Source organism: Pocillopora damicornis, chromosome 6 (genome assembly GCF_964200805.1).
Source record: "Pocillopora damicornis chromosome 6, jaPocDami1.2, whole genome shotgun sequence".
Lineage (NCBI taxonomy): Eukaryota > Metazoa > Cnidaria > Anthozoa > Scleractinia > Pocilloporidae > Pocillopora > Pocillopora damicornis.
Window position 1 is genome coordinate 6,725,757 of NC_142675.1, and position 24,207 is coordinate 6,749,963.

Consider the following 24,207-nt stretch of genomic DNA (forward strand, 5'->3'; position numbering starts at 1 on the left):
AAAAGTCTTAGAGATGTTTTTGGATGACATGGTTCGAAGATACACGAAGAAGCTGACATCAAGATCGAGGAAAACTACTCTTAAAAAAAGATGTATTCAAATTGACTTTCCCGCATTTCTTGCTTTGTACTGACTAACTCTGCGCGTCTGGATTGCGTTATTATCTCACTTGTAATCCACTTGACTTCCGTTTCCGGCCCCAGGAATATGGGTACTCTTGTGCATCCCCACAGGGGATAGATCAGTGGAACCCGACCTTGATTATATTTAGTAACCCTAGGAAAAGAATCCAAGGTTGATAAGCAAGAAAGAGGAGTTGAAATCTGTCTGTTACAAGTTTTTTTTTATTTGCGTGACTTTCATCTACGCGCGCGTGATCCATCGGTGCCTTTGTTCTCATTCGACACATTCGCAAGTTTCACGCATAGTTTAATCTGAATGGAACGTTTCTCCCAAAGAAAAGTTTCCACAATTCATGCAAATTTCTTAAGTGTCTAGCATAAATGGAGTTTTCTACCATAAATCGCACCATCCGTCATGTTGTTCTGGTAATTTGCCGACTATGATCGTGACACTCGGTCCCAGTCTCAAAACGAAGAGGGCCTTCTAGTCCATCCCTTCAAGAGACTTCCGTAAGATTTAGGCATAACCTTCCCTCATTGAAGCATCAGCAAAGGTCTGATAGGATGGTGTCTTTGCGTGATTATGAAATTTGCTTACTCTTTCTTCTGCTAGTAAAGTTTCACGGGTCAGGTGAGTGTGAAGTTATTCTTCCGTACAAGGATTTGACAATATTTTTTTACCATGTGCCATTTTAAGCTTAGACATCGAAAACGCCGACCGAACGTGATTTTCGTCAAATGATTTCCGAACTCCAAGGTGGCTTTCAACAGCTTTTGTATTTCAAAATTTAGATATGTAGTTGGGATTTCAATCGTGTGATAAATGAAGTCTGAATAACTATGATGCGATAGAAATCAAGAGCAAGGGATTTTATGCTTCAAGTGTAACAATACCATACGTTCAGAATTTAACATAAACATTGAAACTTAGAAGTACAATATTTTTTTGATTAGTGTGAGTCGTCTTTTTAGCCATGAGAAAAGTTACTGCTTTGTTAGTTGGCTTTCCATTACAAACATGATGGCTATGCAATTGCCCAGAAGAGAGTTGCCATCTGTACATAAACTCTCTTTCTTGCCATCCATCACTGATTATTGAGAAGAGCTGTCACCAATTTTTTCACTCATTATTGGTGCACATAATGACCTCAGCAAGGATAATTGCTGCTAGCTAAATTGAGTGTGACTCTTCCTCCAGGCAGCAATCATGTAAAGAGACTACATAATACACTTGGATGGATAATTGAGCAGTATTTACTCATACCTTCATGTATGATTTGTTTACTTGACCGGTTTTTAGCTGCATGCACATATGATTGTGGTATCCCACAGCGATAGTTGTGAACGATTTATTTTTGTTGTATATTTAAAAACAGTAGAAGTTTTAACCAGGACCAAACTTTTTGAAATGTGTGTGAAGATATCTTTGTTTGTCATATACATACCAAGATTTACTCCAAGCTAAATTAACAAAACAAAAAAGGATTTGTAATAAACTGCACAAATTCTTATAGATAGGATGGTTTTTCTCACAATTTAGAAATGACCATCTGACCAATCACAAGTTGAAGATGAAATTTTTGACCACTGGAAAAAATAGTGTGGGTTTTTTGCCTTTGTTTTGTGGGAGCTTGCTAAAGTTAATGAAAGTGAATATCAGCAAGGTTTGCTGGTTGCTGACAAATGTAGAATCATGAATTCAAGGTTGAAAACAAGAGGTCAGCTGCACTTCATGAAAATTGGGGAAACTCATTCTGATTTGGCCTCATGCAAACTTATCATAATCTTTGTCTAAACCTATGCTTTGATCAATCCCTGACATTTTTAATCTGAGGAACTTAAGTGGAATCTCCTCCAAAATGGTATAAAAGACTTAAATTTCTAGATTCTGACTCTGATAAGAAAGCATTGCAATCCAGGATTGCAATTTGATTTGTGCTTACATGAATGACCAATAACAAAGGCTTTTCAATCAACTAATTTATTCCTTGTTTTTTGTCATTCCTTTGTTCTTGCAGGAATGTAAATGTCCCTCTATTTTCTGCATATGAATCACACACAGCCCACTCTTCCTCAAATTTCATCATGTTTAGTTTGCTTGTATGATTTTTATCTACTTATAGTCTAACCAAAAACTTGCTTGTTCCTCACTCGTTGTTTTATTCTTCACAACTCAAGAATAGAAATTGCACGCACTCACTAACTATAAAGCATCTATATTTCTTACATGTCCCAACCATATTTAACCATTTTTGGAACTGACAGTCATATCATGCAATTAAAGTATAATATTAAACTTGGTAACTTTTTTAATTACCTTAATTTATACAAAAGCACTTAAAAATCCACCATAATTTTCCATTGTCTTCTTAAAAAATAGATTCCATGTTGCTGTGCACCTGTTCAGTAATAGATCACATGTTATGTTAGAATATGGTAAGAATAAAAAAGTGGCACAATAAGAACACATCAGAATGCTTAGTGATACAAACTAAGGTACAAAAAAAGTTGAATTTTTATCTTTCACTTGTATAAAGCTTTGCAGTACAGTGTCAGGAAAATCTGATTTTTTCTGTAAGAAATTTAAGTTTGAAAGGTTATTTAATTAACCATTCAATGCTATCAAAGCACATTTAGTAGCTTTTTTTGTTGTTTTTTGTGATGGCTGCTTCTTTTATTGAATTTATATTTTCGTAGCTTACACTGAAGAGCGGGAAGCCATTTTGTTGTTGTGGAAGCTCTGAGCCGAGGGGAATAGCTGGTGGCTAACCACCAGTAAGCTTGGAAATCAATTTATACAAAAGTACTTAAACAAATCCATCATAATGTTCCATTGTTTTAAATAGCTTCCAAGTTGCTGTGCTCTCTTCAGTAAAAGATGACATATGACATCAGAATTTTGTAAGAACAAAAAAGTGGCACATAAGATTCAGCTTTGCTTGTTTCAGTTGTCAGTTATTAACATGGAGCAGAATAGCAAATGGCACAACAGTAGTGGAGGAGTGAAAAAGCAAGGGAGACTACAGAACTGTTCACTATTGTGCTATGTTTTACTCACTGAATGCCTAGAACAAGCTGGGGGCAGTTGAGTGTATAACTGTACAGAGCAATGGCAGCATGGAATCTATTTGTTTTATTTAATGAAGAAACAAAAAATGCATTTGTCCTTTAATAGATCATAATTACATGAAAGAAGCAATCAAAATGCAGGTAGAATTCAGCTTGTTATGTAAAACCTTCCTGATGGTAGAATGAGGTCAAAGATATTTAAAGCTAAAGGAGGCACAATACAAGTTTTGACCATTGTTGACATCCTTTCTATGACCAAGGCTATAGACAGTAGAAAATTGTGTTTGGTGTCTTTCTTATTTCTATTGCTATAACATTGGAATTTTTATGCCAGCTTAATATGCCAAAGTTTTCAGAAAATCATGCACATGTGACATGATATTGATCATTGCATTGTTGTTTGTGCTGTCATTGTTGTAACTAATACCCTGTGTTATGTGATGACTTCACTCAGATAACTATACTGTTAGTATAATTGCTCACTCAGGTGATTATAGAGATGCACATGCTCTGATTGGTCAGGGATTGCATCATTTCTTGCCATAATCACAGTGTGCAGGGTGATTCATAGCAAGGGTGCTAAATTTCAAAATCGCTGCCTCATCTCCTGTCAAGTGTTTGCGAGGGAGTGACAAATGCAATAGGAGAAAATTAAATTGCAAAGAGCACAAAAGATGCTAAAAGATTAGCAGAACACTTTTTGAAAGAAAGGGATAAAGTTTTTGGTATTAAAAAAATTAACTTCTTAAAATTCCTTGCTCATCTTGATACAAGTAATCAACACAACTGTTACAAAATGTGCACAAAATTTTTTTACTATTTTACAGAATTTATATCAGACCTCAGAAGCACCTGAGCAATCATATTAACACAATTATTTGCTGAAGGCAATGGGAAGATAATTGAATAATATTTACTTCACCTTCAGCAAATATTTGTTAATTTTTGTTCACTATTAATTGTTATTTTACCCTATTAGGCAATGGAACACACTAAATATGCCTTGGTAGCACACTGTAGAACAGGGCAAGAATACAGACAGAAGTGATGCGTGTGAACTTTGATTTCTTTTCTAATTTTAGACATGAATTTTTCAGCACTGAACTTTAAAGCCCACAAGAATTTGTTCTGGTCATCAAGAACACTTAAATGGTTTCTTTTCTGTTGTTTTCTTCTTTCCTGCACATCTTTTGTGGTGGGAAGGATGCTCAGATAAGACCATACAAATTTTCCAAAACTAGAAGCCAAAAGACTAGAAAATGAAATGTGTGCAATAACAAATCCCTCATTCAATGGTTTTACATGTAATATTTGTGGAAATTTCCGCTTTCCATTTTTCCACCTCAACAAATTCTTCTTCAAAAAATTTCTTCAAGTGTACCTCATTTAAACTTTGGAAATTCACCACTTTACACATTTTGGAAATTAAAGGAAGTGGAACTTGTCAAAAATGATTTTCCAAAAGGCACAAATAGTTTCACATTACTGTTATTGAACCTTATTTTTTAGCAAATGAAAGTATATTTTGAGCTGATTGATATTAGCTTGAATACGCCAATGTAGTGCATATTTACACTTATTGTTGTTATTGCTCACACTAAATTAGTGCCTCTGTGGTGGTGGACTCTATTTAAGCCTTCTGTCTTAAATATTATCTTCACACTTGTAACTCAAAAGCTGAGAATGTTATGTTTATGGTTGTGTATTTTAGAGGGTGTGGATGTGGGTTTTACCCAGGAACCTTCTGATCCAAGCTATTTTAACAATGGTAGCGAAGCTAACCTGGTGTGGGACTACACTGATCCACGTAATAGCATTCAGAACATTATCTATAGTGTTCTGGTAGATGATACATTTGTCAAAATGATGGTTAATGGTAGTCATGGTGTCCAAGAAAATCCTAATATTCCTCCATCTTACAAAGGAAGAGTTAGAATTGAAGGAAGAGCTACCCTGGTTATCAAGAACATCAACCCTGGAGACAATACTGAATTTAAATGTGAGATTTGGGGAAGCTTTTCCTACTTGGTAGAAAGTACAGTGCAGCTTATTGTGGCAGGTATGTATTACAGACATAAACATCAATAATCAAAGATAAATCAAATGTATTCAACTTGTGTCTCATATTTCTGAGATCTGGAAAAATAAACAATTACATAAATATGCACAAACTACTTTGCTGTAATGTAATTCTACCATTTACTTTACTGTTTCTCATCAGTAAGAAATCAATGAGTTATCATAGAGTTGTTGCTTTATTCTTCTGGCACCAATTACTGGGTTGCTCTGTTATGCATAGATAACCATTATTAATTTGAGTACAGAGATTTTCTCTTAGCAAAGCTGTCAATTAAAAATGGCCAGTCAAATCTAGAAACAATCCTGCCTTTTAAAGGGACTTGCCAAACGCAATGAAAGTCGGAACTGTGCCATTTGCTGCTTTCTGAGGATTATATGATCTTAGAGGTTTCCAGATGTAAATTTTGCCAACAGAATGGTGACTTCCTCAAGTAATTTCAGATATTAAGGGACAAAAATTGAGACCTGTCATTTGACCATGATCAAAGTTGAAAACATTTGTGAGGTCTCAATACTCATGTACTCATTGTTTGCTTTACCGATTTTACTTGCTTGTGAAGAATCCAAACCCACTGTTTACTATGTTCACTTGCTTGTTTTTAATCATTTATGACTCATGAATAAAAATTGTTTGAGCTCACCCGCCATTACATAATCTTCTTTCTTTCTTTCCTTTATTTTAATTATGCATTTGCTATGTTCTGTTGGTTTATTTTAACTGTAATACAACACTGTCACTTTACTTCTCTTCTCGAATTTTATTACAATAGAAAGATACTAGGTTATTATGGCTTAAAAGGGGCAAAAGAATCATCATTTGTGTTTGGTTTTTGTAGCCCAAAGCCAATCCATGTCTCATATTTCACTTGTAGAAAAAATCCAGGGCCAAACATCTTTTTTTAACTAAGACTGGACCTTCTTTTAACTTTAAGTAATGGGCAGGCAGCATTCAGCATGCCACTGGTATATTCTTTTTATTGCGAAGAATCCATAGTTTCTCTTTCATCAAAATTTCTGTTCTCTGGGTTGAGGATGTCTCCTGTAGATCCTTTGTCAGACCAAGTTCCAAGTGGGGTGTGGCTTGATTGGCTCTGTTCCTATTTGTTTGTGCGGCAGCAAACATTTTATCCTCTGGAATGGAAGTAGCTTAGAAGACAGGGTCCTTAGCCCAAAGAGTATAACTTCCTGAATTAGCCCTTAATTCTCCAGGTTGGGGCTCTGCTTTATAATTTAGCCTGTGAGCAAGTTCTCCAATAGCTAGTGCCAACAGGTTAACTTTTACTGAATGAAGTTTGAGCCTCCTTATGCTAGTTGGTTGTTGGGGGCCAATTGCTGGATGCTTTTGTGTATTTTATTGAAATTTGGTAAATTTTAAGACTCCGTCCAAGTAAGATTTGCTACGCCATGTGAGGAATGATAATTATAATCTCTTTTACCTTTCAGAGGCACAACTTATAAACATCTCTTTAAGAGGAAAGTATTACATTGAAGGATCCCCTGTCACCATGGCCTGTGGAGCTTCTGGGAGACCACTGCCGGATGTGGCATGGATTAGAAATGGAGTACTGGAAAGTTCAGGGAAGAAAGCTACGTTTTTAAAGTTCGAAAATATAAACAGAACAGATGCAGGAAAATATACATGTCAAGCCAATAACTCAGTGGAAGTCACTTCTATTGACACATCAATTGTAGTTCAGTGTAAGTATATTTTAACCTTAATTTTCTATTTCTGGATTTACTTTATTTACAGTGCGAATAATGTTATTGGGGTGACAGTTACCTGGAACTGAAAAATCTGTTCAAAAATGAAAGGAAACAGAATTCTGCATCAAATCTTTTTCGGCTTTGTATGCATTGGTCCCAATTATTGGTTGGGACAATTGAATTTACGTATAATTATTGCTCATGTTATGTTACTTAGAAGGATATGACATTTTTTTGCCAAGTCATTGCGTCAGTTGGACTGTGTTTAACTCAGAAAAGGGCTTAAAACCATTTCCGAATCATTGTGACAATCCAAAGTTCGTTCCGTTTGACTGGCGCACAAGTCGAGCGCATATTCTGATTCTGTGTGAGGGCTCTGGTTGGGGCTTAATTGAAAGCTGAGAATTGGTCAAACTTCTGTCAGCTGAGATATTAAACGTCTTTTTTTTTACTGATAGCTGAGATCAGCTAACAGGTGCGAAAATCGGTTGAAACTAGAACTGCATACCCAAGATTTGCGCACATATTTGCATGTGTGACATTCAAAATATATTATTTCAAGGCGAGAATCTATTTTATATCTTATTACTCGTAAGCCTTGCCATCTTATACTAAATACTCGACTGCCAAATGACACAAAAGTGACGGACTGTGCTATGGAGGATTACAAGCTTCACTTTTTTCTCATTTAGAGACAGGGAAAGGAATGACAAACTCTGCACTTGGGTAATTGATTTCTATGACATTCTATTTTTGGAGATTGTGTAACTTGCAAGCACTATGCCGCCGCCCCCCTATGAGAGATATCTAATTGTTTCAGCGTTCACATTTGCGCAGGTATTGGACCTCTGTTGTCAGGAGCTGATAAAAAGCAAGCCTGAACAGCATGCTAATCTCTAGATTTTGAAGCCTTCTTGGAGTACACCACATTCAAAACATGACCTGTTACAACTTAAAGTTCAATACAAAGCCAGATATGGGGTCCACATCTCACCCCTTCAGCATTTACTATTTAATTTTTAGTAGCTCACAACCAATTTGATTCAGTGATCAGGGTCTATTTACAATTTGGACCGCTTTCTGTTCTTATCAGGTAAAGAAAAAACAAAACAAAACAACCAAACAAAAAAAACAAACAAACAAACAAACAAAAACAACGTAAATGCCCAGAAATGGCATTTCGCCCTAGCCAATGAGATTGCAGCATTGGGCCCAGTGAAGATTGTTGAATAATCGCTTCAACTTCGTCTTGGAGATCGTTCAACAATATTCACTTCACCTTCGGCAAACAAATATTAAATGTACAGTACTGTGCAAAAGTAACGCAACGGAAATGCGCGAATTTTGCTTTTTGTTCAAGTGAACTTTCGTCGAAATTCCGTGCGAAAGTTCTAGTGACAATTTGAGGCTCTTTGAGCAAAAGTTCCTTTGAACAAAGAGTGCTGTTTCGTTGAATGTTTGTTTTGAAACAAAAGTTCAGAGAAATTTCGTGATAAAAAGCGTCAGTTTACTGCTTGGATAGACAAGAATCCTATAAGCTGAGCTTCACAAATTGCTCATTTTTATTAACAGAGGATTTAAAATAGTTATACTAGTAACAACATAGTTGGTGTTATTTTTCTTGAAGTTTAGCAACAAATTCTATTAACATTGAAAAAATATATGTTTGCTGATACTTACTTTTCCTTTAGGTTTTTCCTGTTTTTTTTTGTTTGTAACTTTTCTCTCCCGCTGTTTCATTTGTTTCTGCCAAAGTGACTCTGGAATCAGCGAATAAAATCAAAATGCATCAAAATCTCTTCAACTTAACAAGTATAGGTATGTCGAACTCAGAGGCAGTCTGTTGAACGAATACTTACCAATTTCCTCTTTGCTCTTGTTTGGCGTGGCGGTAGGTCGCTCTCTGTGAAAGTTTGCTGAACTTCCACTTCTAGCGGGGGTAGCAATCCACAACTGCCATGTGCTTCTTACGAGTCTTTCCCGAGATCACCTTTACTTTCTGCCCCTCTTTAAGCTGGGACGAATTGATGATTGTTGAACGGTAAACGTCCGAATACTGTTCACGATTTCAGAACTTTCTTTCCATGATAGATTTTCAATTTTAATGGTGATAATAAAAGTGGCTGAAGCGGACGATTTTGGGCTTTTACTCTTCTCTTACGGCTAAGTCAGATCGAAAAGTCTGTAATCGGATTGGTCTCTTTTAGTTTACATTACATGCAAACTACCTAGTTATTTGCAACTTTACGTTGACAATAATTAAGTTTGGCGTCCTTCCGCGTGCTAATTGTTGTTAAAATAATTATAATGACGTTAGACGCGCGTAGGCGTTGTTTCGTGAAAGCATTTTTCCAAGCCTCTATTACTTGATAGTTTTGTCTCAGGTCGTTTAAATTAAAAAACAAAACAAAACAAAACAAAAAAAACATGCATGGTGATAATTCTTTATTCGCCCGTAAAGTATTATTATTGCTATTGGAAGGTAATCGAGAGCAGTTTTCCTTTGTCCTGCTTCATGATGACGTTAGTTTCAAATCCCGAGAAAAAGATGGTGTTTTGAACTAATATTTTCAAAGTTTGATCCGTTTGCCAGCAGAGACTTCCAGAGGAAAGCCAGTTGCTTTCTGAAAAATTCCACCGTGTTTGTTAGCACCCTTAAAACCAAACATTAGTTAACGTTAAGATCTAACCTTACATATGACGTGAATTTCATTCGATCTGATAACGAACCCCAGTCGTAAGAACGAAATTCGTGTCACAGGTTACGTTGCCATTTTTTGTGATTAACACAATGAAAGAACGCCGTGTCCGTTTCTGTGAACTTCACTGCATTTATAGGCTCTTTTTATGTTGCAATATACCACTACATGTTAGCTTTCATTCGATGTAGGTTTCTTGAGGTTCAATAAACATTGGCGAAAATGACTTGGCGAAAATGACTCGACGAAAATCACCTTGGTTTTTCTTTGCGCAAACTGATTATAATCTTCGTGATGTCAATATAATTATATTTCATTTAACGGTTAACGTTCCATAATTGAGTGGCTCCACACAACCTAGGAGTTTTTTTCTTTTCCTTTTTCCCTTTTCGTTTCGCTTTACGCAAACTGATCATAATCTTTGTAATTTCTGCATGCTTTGTTTCATTTAACAATTTTAGTGTGAGAAACGAAGTTTCTTAACGATATCCCAGTGTTTAACTATATCAATATTGTAGGAAATTCTTTGCGATACAAAGATCATATTGATCCTTGACTGTCATCAGATTTGGTGGCTCCTGAAAGAGCCATTTTGAGCGACCCATAATGCAATGTCTAACAGAGAGTTTGGTGGAGCAGGATGCGGTGGCTCTTAACAAAGCCTTTTGTAATATTTCGTTTCAGCACCTCGAGCCTCCACCATAGCTGGAACAACCTTTTGCAAAACTTGATCTATGTATTGTGCACGCTTCACCGGCGTGACCTTCCTCTTCCAGAACTTCTTTATACAATTTACAAGCACCTGCTTTTTGTGAGGTTTTACTTTTGATTCCAAATAGAACTTGAGTTCACGCCATAAGGTTTCTATGGGCTTAAGGTCAGGACTCTTCAGGGGGAGTACGCCACAAGTTGATTTTTTCCTCCTAGAAGAGAGCCTGCGCTCGCTAACACGTGTGTAACATTGCAAGTATTGTTTTTTTTATGTATATCATAATCTTAACTATTTGAAACAAACAGTTTTAAGAATTGTGACTAAAGTTTCTATTTCTTACGAACTTGAATTTTTGGTCCAAGGTTTAGAAGACAGTGTAATACAAAACAGCAATAATTCGACTGTTGATTTACTATAACCATATCAAAAACCATACTATTCTATCACAAGCACAGCTATCCATTTCTGGTTTAAAAATAATTTCAAATTTTTAACAGTTTTGGATTTGCTAGAAGAGTTAGGTTGACAGAAGAAAAGAACGATTTAGAAAGCTAGAACCATGTATAAAATATGGCATTCACAAAAATGTTTTAAGAACTTGATAACACTTCTTGTTCTTCTCGTACTGGTTTATTTTCATTTACTTTCAACATCTAATTACGATGGCAGTCAGCAGGAATTGTAGAAATGATATCAATACAGTATGGAAAAATATCCGGAATTGTGTCTGGGAAATTGCCTCCTTTTCAACTCGGTAGAATTACTGTAGAGGTATCCAGGGATTTGTGATGAATTCCCTCCTTCATTTAGTTTCCCTAAGGTTTTTCATTCAAACTAGCAGTTTACATACTATTTCCCGTGTAAATTTAAAATACTAATCATCACAATTTTAATTTTATTTAGCTTGTTTCAGACTCTCAGGAAGTAAAACTAGCCACGATTGTATGAACACAACCTGACCAAAATCTCCCTGGTTTTTCCTTTTAGTTTTTCGCTCTGCTGCTGCTAAAGCACTCCGCAACAGCAAACTTGAGGAAGTTTGGATGGTTGACAAAAAACTGAATGTTTTGTTTGCATTTTTGGTAGTGGAGTCGAGCCAAAAAACCCTGATAATTTTGAAGATGCTCCTCTACCGAGAAGCATCTAGCCTATGAGGCACTTGACTTAAGGTTTCTCTTAAATTGATCAAAGGAGGCTCTGTTCCTCAGGAATTTCTTAGATAAACATATCATTCTGGTACCAATTGAGGAAAATAAGGAATGTCTTGGATTTAAATTGGGTTTCCCGTTTTTTTGCAAGATGAGATCCTCTCACGTGCAGCGTCTAGGGCACTGTTGCACTCGTCTTCTGGCTCAAAATTAAGAATTTTCATCAAAAATTTTTCAAGAGCGACAACGTTTTATGTCCGTTAAGACAAAAAGCTGAGCTTCACAAATTGCCCATTTTTTTTAACAGAGGATATAAAATAGTTATACTAGTAAAATATAGTTGGTGTTATTTTTCTTGCTGCAGTAATGCCATTGTTTTTCAGTGTGCAATGTGTAAGTTAAAGTATTTTGCTTCAAGTCAGCGTTATATTTTCTGCCCAAAGCACTCCGTGGACGATACAAGATTAACCCTTCCTTGTTGCATGGTCATGCACCCTCTAGACTGTTAAAAGAGGTTATGATTTACAACAAAGCGAAATATATGAGCGATGAAAGAAACTGAGATTGAGATTTTGATTTGATTTAAATTTTTAGACAAACCTGAAGGTGTGAGGCTCACTACCAGTGTTGCACAAAATACCGTCACTGAAGGAGACACTGTTACATTCAAGTGCATAGTTATGGCTGCTGTGCCACAAGTATCAATTTACAAGTTCTATTTCAATGGCAGCCTCCTAAGCGAGAACAGTAACAGTGAGTATACTCTCAATAACGTCAATCAATCTCAGCACTATGGCGAGTACAAATGTGTCCCACATAATGACGTTGGAGATGGAGCAAAAGCCACCGTGAGACTTCACATAAAAGGTGAGTAGAAACATCTTGGAGCATTTTTAAGCACTTTGGATATATAAACTAAAACGGTAAAATGTTTAATACCAGTTTACATTGCGTCAATAAAACTTCCCACACAGTGAATCATTACAACCCCGAACAGAGAGGAATAGAGACCCTGGTAATGAGGTTGACGTTTTGTGCCTGGCGAACAGCACATATGCTAGTTAGCAGTATTCTCAAGCCAGAAACCACAATGAACAACCTCGAGTTAAGATATCACCAGTCAATTATATGCTGCCTTCAATCCTAATAAGCCAGGGAAACTGCAAGTGGTGTTTGACTGCACAGCTCGATACAAAGGGACATCGCTCAATGACCAACCACTAAGTGGTCCAGACTTGACTAACAGCCTGTTTGGTGTCCTCTTAAGATTTCGTCAGGAACCAGTATCTCTCTCCTCAGACATCAAAACCATGTTCCATCCATTAATGGTTGATCCAAACGATGTTGATACCTTAAGGTTCCTTTGGTGGCCTGACGATGACTTTTCTAAGGACCCTGTTTAGTACATCTTTTGGTAGCACGTCTTCACCAAGTTGGGACAATTTTGGTTCAAAGGAAAGACGGCTCAAGACAATGCAGGAGACTTTGACAATTAAGTGATCGACACAGTATTGAAGAACTTTTATGTGGATGACTGTTTGAAATCAGTGCAATCAAATGAAGTTGCCAGTAAATTGAGAGAAGATTTGTGTGTTCTATTGTCAAGAGGCGGATTTCGATCGACTAAATGGTTGTGTAACAGGAGGGAGGTCCTCAAAACCATTCCAACCTCAGACAGAGCTTCGTCAATTTTGGATTTGGATTTAAATTCTGGTGTACTTCCTATTGAAATAACCCTTGGTGTTCAGTGTAACATGGATAGCGACATGTTTACCTTCAAGACGGTACCAAGGGGTATGTCCTTCACACGAAGAGGGATTCTATCAGTGACTAGCTACATTTATTATCCACTTGACATAGTATCACCAGTCACCTCACTAGCTAAAAAGTCTCTGCAAACAACGACTCACCTCGGATGAAGATATAGGGGGAGAGAAATCTCATTTTTGGAGACGATGGCTATCAAATTTACTTATGCTTTCAAGTGTTGCGTTACCAATATGTTTGAAAGCGATCGACTTTGATCGAGTACAAAATGCAGAGCTTCACCACTTTGCAGATGCCTCTCAGACTGCTTATGGAACTGTGTCATATACAAAACTCGTCAATGAAAATAGCCGTACCCAATGCAGTTTCTTCGCTGGGAAATCTCGCGTAGCTCACGTGAAACAGATGACTATACCCAGATTGGAATTGTCAGCCGGTCTTTTAGCTGTCAGAATGAATCAGACGTTACAAGAGGAATTTCAGACAAAATTTGACAAGACAGTGATTTGGTCAGACTCCACAGCTGTCCTGCAATAAATCAAGAGCAAAGAGGCAAACGATTCTACATGTTTGTGACCAATTACCTGGAAGTGATACATGATGGCTCAGAACCTTCCCAGTAGAACGTCGTGCCAACAAGCAACAACCCAGCTGACGATGCCGGCCGAAAACAAACGGTAAAGGAGTTATTAAAGAGGGAAGTTTGGTTCAGAGGCCCTAAGGTTTTTACACCCAGCAGTCAGAAGTCAAGCTCGAACAGACCATGTTACTCTCATGGAGGATAAAAGACCACTAGACCTAATGATTCTGCAATATTCGTCACGGTTTGAGTTTAAGAAGAGAATTTCTTGGCGTCTGAGATTTAAGAAAAATTCCTTTAGAGCAAAAGTTGCTTAGAAGAGGACCCTGTTGATCCATTACCTTGTGGAAGGCTGTCCATAGACGAATTACGACGTGCAGAGGCTCAAATCGTCACATACGTGCAAAAACTAGCTTTCTCGCCAGTGGTTAAAGCCCTCCCAGACTTGAGCCTAGGAGAATACGAGAAGCGTAAATTGAAGATTATTAGCTCACTTGGTTCAGTGTACAAATTTAGACCATTTCTTGATGGAGCAGGAATATTGAGAGTTGGATGTCGGCTTCAAAATTCTTCATCGGATTACCAATGGAAACATCAATTGCTGTTACCTTCAAAGCACCATGTTACCAAGCTGCTCATTATAGATGTTCATCAGTCTGTGGGTCATCTAGGTCAAGAATATGTCCAGACCAGTTTTAGAGAAAAGTACTGGATCTTAAGGGGACGGGCTGCTCTTTGAAGAGTATTCAGTAACTGTTTGACATGCCAAAAACAAAATGCTGCAAAGGGCCTACAATTGATGTTAGATTTACCTGGTAACATGCTTATTCCAGATAAACCCCTGTTTTCTACCGTTGGCAGAGATTCCTTTGGCCCACTGCGGTATGGTGTCTTTTCTCTTGCTTGACTATCCAAGCAATCCACATTGAAGTGAGCGAGTCTCTCGAAACAGAATCGTTTATTCGCGCTCTATGCAGATTCATCAGCAGAAGAGGGACGCCAAAGATGGTAAGAGGTAACAATGGTATGAAGTTAAGTAGCAGAGAGAGAGAGAAATCCCTGAAGCCCCTAAACAACTGGAATCAGTAGAAGATAGAAGTTTTCCTACATCAGAAGAACATCAAGAGGAAGTTTAATTTCCCTGAAGCATCACACATGGGAGGAGTCTGGGAACGCATGATTCGTTCAGTGAGAAAGATCTTACGAGCCCTTTTTTAAAAAGCAACAATTGGTTCTGGAGACGCACGGCCAACGTTGATGGCAGAAGTTGAGGGAATTCTCAATGGTCGACCATTGACTCTCAACAATAGCATTCAGTCCCATTGATTCACAATCTTTGACTAATAACCATTTGTTACTTCGATCGCATTTCAATTTGCCGCTAGGAGTCTTCATTAAGAATGATTTGTACTGCCATCGTCGCTGGAAGCTGGTTCATTTGGATTTGTGCACCAGATGTGCGTGAACTTTGAACACGAGTGGACTAACTTAAGGGACTCTTAGGTTATTCATTATTTGAAATCTAATCGCCCAATATTTAAAGTAAACCTAAGGGGCTGGGATGTAGCAACTAGAATTTGAATTTCTGTCTATTTTCAAGTAACTGCGGAAATATTTTATATTGTTTTTCTTTCAATTGAACTACTATTGTGATGTTCTGTTTCGATTCAATTAAGCCCGCGCTTTTGCATGAGGTTGTGGAAGAATTACGTAGTGCTGTTAGCACTTTATTTCTCTCCAGTACAAACTTTGTTTTCGTTACATACTTCTCATTAGTAGTTGATTTCAGATAAGTCAGTCGTTTCGTTAGTTTTTGCTAGAGCCGTGTTACCTTTGTTTGAGAGTTTTATTTCCAGACCTGGTTACGCCACAAAGTGTAAGTTCGTTTCTTTTTTATGTAGTTCTGTCGATAGTCTTGTTGTTATATGTGTACTTAGATATTTGTGTTAATTATTTATTTTCCTTTGTATCAACTCAGTATCATACATTACAATACCCAAAAACAAAAGAAAGTAAAATTTGAACCAAGGATAAAATTGAGCCACAACATACACAAGTACACATCTAAACGTCTTTACATCTACATATTCCTCCATCGAGCGAACAGATAAGCTGTGCGTTCGTTTTGTGGCGAACCTGGCGCTGCCAAACCTTTCCCATTTTACTTGGAAATATATTTTTCCGATATTTTCGATATTTGCATCTTAAAATTAAATAAAATTTATTATTAATATATATATAATATTAACATATTAACACTTGACACATTGTCACTTGACCTTTGATTTCAAACTTGGCCCTGAACCTCCGTGAAAAAAGTTACTTTAGCTAACGTATTATTATTATCATGTAATTTGAGGTTGGTATGATGATGACATAAAATTTAAAATTTCTTGTCGATCATTTTAAGTCGTATTTTGTTTTTCCCCAGTTCAAACAGTTTCAAGTACAGTTGCCATCTCATCCCAAACAACTCCCGCAGGTAAATGTTCTTTTATAGGCATTTTCCTTTTTCTATTACATGTAAAACTATGTAATCATAATAGTATGTTCTTTAGTGTTACAAAATGAGTTTGAGTAAAAGACAAAGAGTGAATTAGGTCACTGAGGGCCTGGAACTTAGCGAAGGACTGTAGACTCACAAACAGTCACAACAATGTTCAAGCTGAATTATTGTTAGATGGAACAGGCCACTTCTCGACAGTTTTTGTGAACGAAGGCTCTTCATGTTTTTCGTAAATGTAAAAGGACACGGCTTTTCTTCAGCTTCAGAAAGCACAGAAGTTTACCTGACAGCGACAATACAGGGGAACTGTAGCAGACGTTCAGAAGTTGCTGCGAAATTTCCAGAAATGGTTAGATAATCTACTTGATCCGTGTACTGGAGTGTATAGAATACTGCCATGATATTTATCATTAAAAGGGAATCTTAATCAATCTAAGGTTGACCGAAATCTCAATATTTCTGTTAAAACAAAATGACATTTTGAACGATCTTCAATTACGAAACAAGTATTCAAATTTACATTTTTTCTTTAAATGTGCTTTTAGGCTTGTCAAATTGCCTTTAAGTTTGGCTGCTCATCCGCCAACACCGTGAACACCAGGTAAGGTGCAGTGTGTCTCAACACTGAAACAACAAACGCTAACGCAAATCTGTGTTCTGGGGCGGAGAGGAGCTTTATCTCAGTTTGGCGTATTTTAGTGTTAAAATTGGTGTTTCTGCTCTAAAAAATCTCAGTTAATGCAAAATAATCTACATTTGAGGTACATTTTATTTAATGTACAGCAACAGATTGACACAGAATGACATGAATTAATTTTATTTACCTTGGTTTATTAGATCAAAAATACTCTTTTGGTTAAATCTGAATGTATTTTAACACTTGAAAGTCACCAAAGTACAAATAGAATGCCGAATAGAGAACCGTGCCGTAAAGAGCACAATGCATAAATTATGACTGATTATGCAATTGAAGCCGTGTGGTTACTCAATTTTTGTCACGCAAGGTGCGCCTTCGTCGAATTGCTCTCGCTGTAAACTCTGTCCTTTCGGTAACATACTTTGTTTGGCGCTGGATTCTTTTTAATCTTTAGGCTACTCATTTATAATAAGTCAAAACAGACCACAAGACGCCTATATCCCCAAGTGTAACGTTGCGTAACTTAAGTACTGCGGTTCTCCTAACTCATAACCTGTTTAACTATTTCTCAAGTAACGTTATTTAAATTAAGGTAGCGACAATTTTTTTCACAGAAACAAGGTCCTATAATGAAAATGTTATTTATTGTAACAAATGGCTTTGTATTGTAATCATAATAAGCTTTCAAGGGAGAGATAAACAAATATTAGGAATAGGAAATGTAGTTATATTCTCCAAAGGTGACAAATGTTTGAATAGGTGAAGAATGTAAAAGCGGATGAAGAAACTACTTGCAACCCTAAATGAACTCTTCCCACGATTTCTTTTTGTTTAATACAGACTGTATAATCACTCATACCTTATGCGTCTTACTCTTTTCGGCACGGTGTTCGATTCGGCATTTTACATCCTTCCGCCCTTACCTAGGTGTGGTAGTGTTGTTCTCGACTTCATGATGAGGTTCAATCGAAGTGTAGTCGTCAGCGATGTTTTGACTGTCCTGTTGGATGCTGCAAGGCAAGAGAAATTCGGAGGTTTCAATGTCGATCCAGAATCAATTAAACAAGTTTTTATAACCACAGACGGCTCGGAAAGCACAACAAAAAGTATGTTTTACAAAGAAATATAATTGTTAATTGTTTACACGTATTCGTCCGATGATGGACATTTTTAATTGTATTCCGTATCTGTTTAATTAAACAAGTCATTTCTGTGAGTCATATATTTCCAAGTTTTATTTTCGTCGCTGTTGTTGTTTTTATTAAATTAAACAAAATCTTACTTTTAAAAATTATTATAGAGAGAGTAGCACCTTGCTTTTCCTTAGTACCTAGCCAGTTCGAGTGAACGGTTTTCGTTCTTGAGCATAAGCTATGTAGTGAGAGCAGTGTATTGACCACGATCACTGTAAATGTTGTTTGAATGTTATCTGATCAAGCTTTGTAAACTGAATCATTTTAGGTCCTGAGGAATGTAACTGCCCTTCTAACAACGTCTCGTTAGCCATAAATGGGGTTCTTGCCTTCACAATCGTTCTTCTAATTATTTACATAATCTGGCTACATACGAAAGGTAAGTAAAAAATTCATAATCTATGATAGAGGGTTTGGCTGCAAGATTCTTTATTAAGCAAAAGCAAATCTTGACCCACATCCACATCATTTGTCTTTTTTTTCCTTTCGTTCTTTTTCAGGCGCTGTTGGGAAACAGAGGTAAGAATTTGCTGCCACTTGGATTGTGTCGATGTAATGTTCCAGATATGGTATCATCGTATAACAAACTTCCACTTACATTGATTCTTTGCTCAAAATAAATATTTTTATGCTTTCTCAATTGTAGGACTTATGAAGATGAAAGAGGTGTTTCCTACGTAAGTTACAGCTAAGACATTGAGGTCATGTTAGTGTGGCCAGTAATTATGTAATCTCTAGAAGGAAATAAACGCTTGCAACAAATAGGAAGGAAAAAAGGTGTAGTTCTACCAAAAAGGCATAATGCATTAATGACAGGCACAATAAAATATGGGAAGAAGTTTGACTCGATAGGATCTTTGTCCTGGGATCATGTCCTTTACCAAGCTGCTCCATCGATTTTCCTTCGGTTGTTCCTGGTTCAACTGCGTGGTTTCACCTCATAGATCGCAAACTGGTCTGCACCCGGTTGATATTTGTTTTGTAAATATTTTTTTTTTCACGCCGTTTTGGCCGTCTCTTTATCTTGATGCCTTATTTTCAAAGCGTTAGTCCAGGAGCTTAGTACAGCAAGAGTTTTTTTTTCGTGTGTGCATTTGTCAAACAATTGCACTACCAATCGACGATCTTCATGTTGCGGTTTGTAGCTTCAACGAATATGCTATGAACCTCGATCACTGCATTGGACATGATAGTTTCAACGGCAGAGAACAAAGTGTTAGTAATAATAAATATTAGTAATATTTAAGGACAAGAGATTATAAACTATTAATAATCTCTTGTTATGAAATAATATAAACGCTTGTCTGATGAAAACGGGTAAACTGATTTTTATGAAAATGTAGGAAATTTTATTGGGATTAATAACAGATTTGTATATGAATACCTTAACGGTATGTTGGTTTAATAGAATGAAACAGGATTAGAAGATAGCGAACCAAGTCTACCCGATTCAGCAAAACTCACCCAACCTCCTGCGGAATATATGGATCTCATAGAAGTCAATAAACATGATAGAAAAGCACAAAGTACCGCTTCAGGTGCTGATTACGTGCCTCTTCATCCGTTAACACGCTGCTGGGAAGTTCCAAGACACCACGTGACCATAGAAAAAATTATTGGTAAAGGTGCTTTTGGTCAGGTTGCCAAGGGAACAGCAGTAGGACTTCAAGGGAGTCCTGAAGCGACCACAGTGGCTATTAAGATGCTTAAAAGTGAGTTCTTGAACTGTAAATTGAATGACAGTCTTGGCCTACCGTCATATACTGTTACCGGGTTACGTAACTTTTGGCTATTTGTCATTCGATAACTTATGTCGCTATTCGACATTTTGCATATTATTTCCGTTAACCAAATTTTACTCCTTGTTTTTAACGCTCCAGCAAACGCTACTGAATCGGACAAGAGAGATTTGATGAAAGAACTTGACACAATGAAGCAGCTGAAACCACATCCTTATGTCATTAAACTTCTGGGATGCGTTACAGAATCTGGTAAGCTTTGATTATGAGGTCCAATTTTGCTGTACACATTTTGCATCTGATTTACTCTGTAACGCTTTCTCGTCATTGATAATTTGCTTCAATGGAAGATTCACTGCTTCACAATCGCACACAAAAAACAACCATCGCATATGGTAATTTTATCCTTTTTAACTCGTGAATTGCGCGCATGCGCAAGAGCGAGTTATAGGTACGATGTGGGGAATAGCATTCGCTCGCTCGCTCGCTCGCTCGCTCGCTCGCTCGATTGGTCGATTCCTGTAAACTTTTTTTAGATTTTAGGCTTTTGAGTACATTTGATAGTTTTTGGCGAGCAATAAACAGACGAAATGGCGACCTTTGTTGCTAAGAATAGTGGTGGGGTGAAAAAGAAGCCAATGATAATCTTAAAAGAGTTTTTTTTTCGTTTTAGTTTCAACAAGCGGCGCCAGCGACTGGCAAGCATTCAAGGATTCACACTGAAATAACAACAACCTTCGGTTTTCATAAAATTGTAATTTACAATCCTTGAACTTGAAAACAATCCGAAGATTCATTGAAAATATCACTTACTGCGAAGCGCTCGGAGTTTACAGATGTTCAAAAGCTTTTTCTGTTATAGCGTGAGATTGAGGACAAAATTGATCATTACGTTTCGTCGCATGTGTTTTTCCTGTGTGAAGCAACAAAAGATGCCGGCGACTGACTAAATAACAAGTTAACACGAAAATCAAATAACACTTAGACAAACAATTTTAGCTACCGATTTTCAGTGAATTTTTAAAGAACAAATTTCTTGTAAGTTTCAAGACAATTTGACGATTCAACATATATACAACGTACTAAAATGCGAAAATTACACACCACAAAATTGATAAATAGGCCTGAAATGAAATTCTATCTTGTTATTGATTATACGTTGCCTAGCACGTGACTTAAATCTACCCAGGCGGAGATCTAAAATGACGGAAAGCACACTCCGACATCCGTCAGAAGGAGGTCATCTCGGGTAGATTTCCGATTACGAAATCCGAGCTCGCCCGATGTTGTCTTCGTGATGAAGGCCCTATTTAGCATATTAGACCCGCAAAACAGAGTAGAAACGAACACGTGCTTCGTTTTCGCTCATGACTTCGTATTAGCCTTAAGATATTTGCATTTTTTTTCCGTTGCTTACCTATATTACAGACACCAATAAATTTTTGCGATGCCTCCTTTTCACGGATGGCCGATTACAACTACAACATAGTAACACCTCCACGAAATCTATCAAAAGGAGGATGTTGCAACACCAGAGGTCATCTCGGGTAGATATCTTATGACGAAATCCGAGCTCGCCCGATGTTTTCATGAAGGCCCTATTTCGCATTTTAGAGCCGCAAATTAGAGTAGAAAGGAACACTTACTTCGTTTTCGCTCATGACTTTGTATTAGCGTTAAGATATTTGCATTTTTTTCCGTTGCTAACCTATATGACAGATTCCACAAAATACATTTGACGCCTACTTTTCACGGATGGCCGATCACAACTACAACGTAATGACATCTTCACGAAATCTGTCAAAAGGAGATTTTAAAACACCGGAAATTTTCTGGATTTCTGATGAAATAAATTTAACGCAGTTACGATATATTGTTATTTCTAATATGGTAATTGATAAAAAAAATTGTACATTACCTCGATTGGACGGAGATTAAGTTTGAATATAATAAAGCAGGCGATATTACTTTTGTCGACAAGGATAATCCGTGATTTGTCTCACCTATTATATTTTCTCTATCTGCGTTGTGCCATGATCATCATTGAAAATATTCTACGATAATATTTTTTACAATATTTAGATGAGGATTTTCAATTCTAAACGCAAGAGCGTACTTAGGGAAAGATCTATAAGAAACAGTTTCTCATGAATACATTTGAAAAATTCTTTTAGCTGACTTCTACATAGATAAAAAATTACTACACATATATATTTCACTTCGACGATTATCTTAATAAACAATTAATGGGAAGTTCTGAGAATCAGTTTTTAATACTACATGTTAAATTAATGGTTATTTTTCTCTTCCTGCTTAAGGGCTCTTTCGCAGTTTGGACAACGCCAGTTTGCACTTGAATCTTCCAAAATAATTGTTGAAATGCATTTCCTGTGAAAAAACTCCTTGCAGCTACAAAATTTCACACAACGAGAAGGAGACTTCGAGTCTGACTCTTCCCTCGGCATTCTACACTCGCACATTACCGAGACCTCTTGAACAAAAAGTGGCCTCCTGTCTCGACACTCGGGTACTTTAGAGAGGGGAAAGAGGTCGAATGATCCACTCTCCAGGCTCTTTAAAAGCTAAAAGATGTTGTCTTATCAGCTTCCTGTCAAATGTCAGATTAGAAGGATTGAGGCCATGTAGTAGCGAAACCAGAAAAGCAATAGCATAAACTCCACAGTCATCGGAATTGTTCTGGTGTTGCACATTTGGTACAATGACCTTAAAACTGGTTCCTTCGTCGTATATAATTGATGCAATCTGTTTCTGCACGAGGGCTGCAATTCTTCCCGAAAACAGGCTGTCGTACAGATAAACTACAGAAGGAGTGTAGCATCCTACAGTAGATACCAACACCCAATGATGGCTGCCAGTATTCAGGATTTATGAAAATTGGCCTTTTTGAACAGAAAAATTAAAAATAGGCCCCAAAGTTGTATTTTCCAATCCTCTTGCGTGAGGGAACTATTCCCTCAGAACAGACTGAGTGGTCGGTGAGCCAGTCTCCAGTTGAAGTGGTGCTAATGTCCTGTTCCGAGAGATGGAATTTACCGGCCTTTGAGGCGCTTCTGTGAGAGGTCTTTACAAATTCTACTTCACCATCTTTTTTCTTTTGCTGGGCCAGGTTTGTGTTCGTTGTCGCGTTTACTGTAAGGATGATGCATGTGTTTGCAGTGCTGGTCGTGCTCGAGGTTGTGTTAATGGAGGAGATGGTGTTTGCGTTTGCGGTGTTGGTGATGCATGTGGTCGTGTTTGGTGTGTAAGGGGTGCTTGCCTTTACAGTTTGATTGGCGTTTGAATTTTTTTATGGGTTTATGTTTATTTGAGCCTCAGCGCTTGAGTTGGCATTCTTGATGTGTGCGAGTTTCGGCTGTTTGGCAGGCTGGCGTTCTATATCGTTTAAGCTGACGTTATACCCCCTTTTCATGTTGTTTCCTCTTTCCCCTACACGTCCAGTGAAAGGATTTTTCTTCTGAGATACTGGCAGCCTTTTATAGTCTACTTTCTTTTTTTTCATCCTGCGCGAATTCTTTTTCATAGTAGACTTCAGGAGAGACCTCACCTTTCAGACAACTTTCTCTCAAACAATGAACTCACTTCTTGACAAGTTAATTTACGTGCCATCATAGAATTGGAAATTTTGTTCAGAAAGCGAAATTATCGATTGGAATACGGCCGAACGCTGAATACGAATTGAGTGAGCAAACAGATACTTTGATATCTCGCATGATGACAAATTTCCCGCCTTTGCTAGTTTGGACCATTCAATTGTCTGGGAGTCAATCGACCGTATCATTTATCTTTCCTCTCCATTTCCGGTGTTTTAAAATCCTCCTTTTGACAGATTTCGTGGAGGTGTTACTATGTTGTAGTTGTAATCGGTCATCCGTGAAAAGGAGGCATCGCAAAAATTTTGTGGAGTCTCTAATGAAGGTAAGCAACAGAAAAAAAAGCACTATCTTACGCCTAATACGAAGTCATGAGCGAAAACGAAGCACGTGTAGGGCCTTCATCACGAAGACAACATCGGGCGAGCTCGGATTTCGTAATCGGAAATCTACCCGAGATGACCTCCTTCTGACGGATGTCGGAGTGTGCTTTCCAAATGACGGTGGCAGGCTTGGCTTAGTTATATCACTCAAAACTCGTTCCCGTTTGTCTCATTTGATAAAGAGGGAATCGTTAATGTTTTCATTAAGACAGTATTGCCTTGACTTTCTAATATTTACAACGAAAGACAGTAAATTTC

General features: G+C 37.4%; 1 protein-coding gene across 1 annotated transcript in view; it reads left to right on the forward strand.

Annotated features, from left to right (window-relative positions):
* Window positions 1–427: 427 nt before the first annotated feature.
* LOC149043669 (uncharacterized) overlaps window positions 428–24,207 on the forward strand; it is a 28,091-nt gene continuing 4,311 nt past the window's right edge. The window contains exons 1-13 of the mRNA XM_089210691.1: window positions 428–753; window positions 4,903–5,250; window positions 6,714–6,968; window positions 12,128–12,400; window positions 16,312–16,362; window positions 16,647–16,735; window positions 16,932–16,987; window positions 17,951–18,129; window positions 18,485–18,595; window positions 18,717–18,735; window positions 18,863–18,893; window positions 19,625–19,928; window positions 20,097–20,207. Of these exons, the coding sequence (XP_089066817.1) occupies window positions 687–753; window positions 4,903–5,250; window positions 6,714–6,968; window positions 12,128–12,400; window positions 16,312–16,362; window positions 16,647–16,735; window positions 16,932–16,987; window positions 17,951–18,129; window positions 18,485–18,595; window positions 18,717–18,735; window positions 18,863–18,893; window positions 19,625–19,928; window positions 20,097–20,207 (1,894 nt within the window). The 5' untranslated portion in view covers window positions 428–686. The remainder of the gene's footprint in view (window positions 754–4,902; window positions 5,251–6,713; window positions 6,969–12,127; window positions 12,401–16,311; window positions 16,363–16,646; window positions 16,736–16,931; window positions 16,988–17,950; window positions 18,130–18,484; window positions 18,596–18,716; window positions 18,736–18,862; window positions 18,894–19,624; window positions 19,929–20,096; window positions 20,208–24,207) is intronic.